The sequence below is a fragment of the Morone saxatilis genome, unplaced genomic scaffold, assembly GCF_004916995.1.
Source record: "Morone saxatilis isolate NCDOM2014 unplaced genomic scaffold, NCSU_SB_2.0 Contig15, whole genome shotgun sequence".
Taxonomy (NCBI): Eukaryota; Metazoa; Chordata; class Actinopteri; family Moronidae; genus Morone; species Morone saxatilis.
Window position 1 is genome coordinate 26,299,978 of NW_023339707.1, and position 1,346 is coordinate 26,301,323.

General features: G+C 44.3%; 1 protein-coding gene across 1 annotated transcript in view; it reads left to right on the forward strand.

Moving 5' to 3' along the window:
* si:dkey-150i13.2 (mitochondrial carnitine/acylcarnitine carrier protein) overlaps positions 1-1,346 on the forward strand; it is a 9,561-nt gene that overhangs the window by 3,773 nt on the left and 4,442 nt on the right. The window contains exon 4 of the mRNA XM_035657032.1: positions 1,128-1,218. Coding sequence (XP_035512925.1) covers positions 1,128-1,218 — 91 coding nt within the window. The remainder of the gene's footprint in view (positions 1-1,127; positions 1,219-1,346) is intronic.

The following is a 1,346-nucleotide window of genomic DNA, read 5'->3' on the forward strand; positions in this document are numbered from 1 at the left end:
CACATACACACACACATACACATGCACGCACACACGCGCACACACACACACACACATACACATGCACACACACGTGAGTTTGAGTGTTTCTTTTACAGTGTGTTTGTAATACCTGGAATACGAGCTCCATATATAACCGTTTCTTCTGTCGCCCCTCCCCTCTGCTGTCATTCGCTCATATGAAGGAACACACCCCCTCTACACCCCTTTCCTCACATTACCCCGCCACCTCCCACCACTCCTCCTGTCAGCTCCTTTTATTTTGACCCCATCTGCTCCTCCGTCTATATATGTATGTATTTTGGCAGCGTCACACGTGCTGGAGACCTCCGGTAAACTCCTTGTGTTTCTCAAAACCACCTCCACCATGAGCCCTTTTGTTCAGACAACCCCCTCCCGCCCCTCTCTGGCAGCGCTGCATGGACATTTGTTTTCTGTTAAGTTTTACTGGGGAAGATAAGTATGTTGAAAGTTGTTTCCACTTCCTGTCATTGTGCTTTGGAGAAAGATTGTGCTGCAAAGTATTCCAAGCTGAACCAACTGTAAGATACAACGAATAAGGCCAGAGACAGATCGTGTCTGTACACTTATATCTTTTTTATTTATGGTGACTGTCTCAGAATCTGTTCCTGGTCTCTAGAGCATTATAGCACAACTTTAATCTTGCATCCCTTGAATCTTTGGTGACCTCTAGTGGGGGTCCCGACCCCCAGCTTAGGAACCACTGCTGAATTACCCTGAAATGTGGTTCACACATTCATGTTCCCTTCAGGATGACTTTTTGAAAGATGTTTTTGGGGCTTTTTATGCCTTTATTTTGATAGGACAGCTGAAGATAGAAAGGGGTCATAGCATTTAGCTCAAAGCACAGCCTCATAGGCACGTTTTCATTAGTGTATAATCACCAGTTACCTTAAAATGAGCAGGGACCTCTTGTACGGAGTCCGCCATGTTAACCCACCACATTTCTACAGTAGCCCAGAAGGGACAAACGAAACACTGGCTCTAGATGGGGGCTTTTGAGTTGGAAGAGGAGCAGTATTAAGTTGGTCGCAATCTGTAACTTCACCACTAGATGTCACTAAATCCCATATAATGTGAAAGGACTCTATTCTTATTCTGTTCAGGCACACTCAAATATTCCTGTCTGGCTGTCTGGCAGGGGTCTTCACTACAGTGATCGTGGCTCCAGGAGAGAGAATCAAATGTTTACTGCAGGTAAAGAGTGTGTGTGTGTGAAAGATGGTGTGTTATTTTATGATCTATTATGCACTCCAGGGTTTAAGTAGCAGATTTGGATTTCACATGATATTATATCATTAGATTACTACTGCATGCATTAAAGG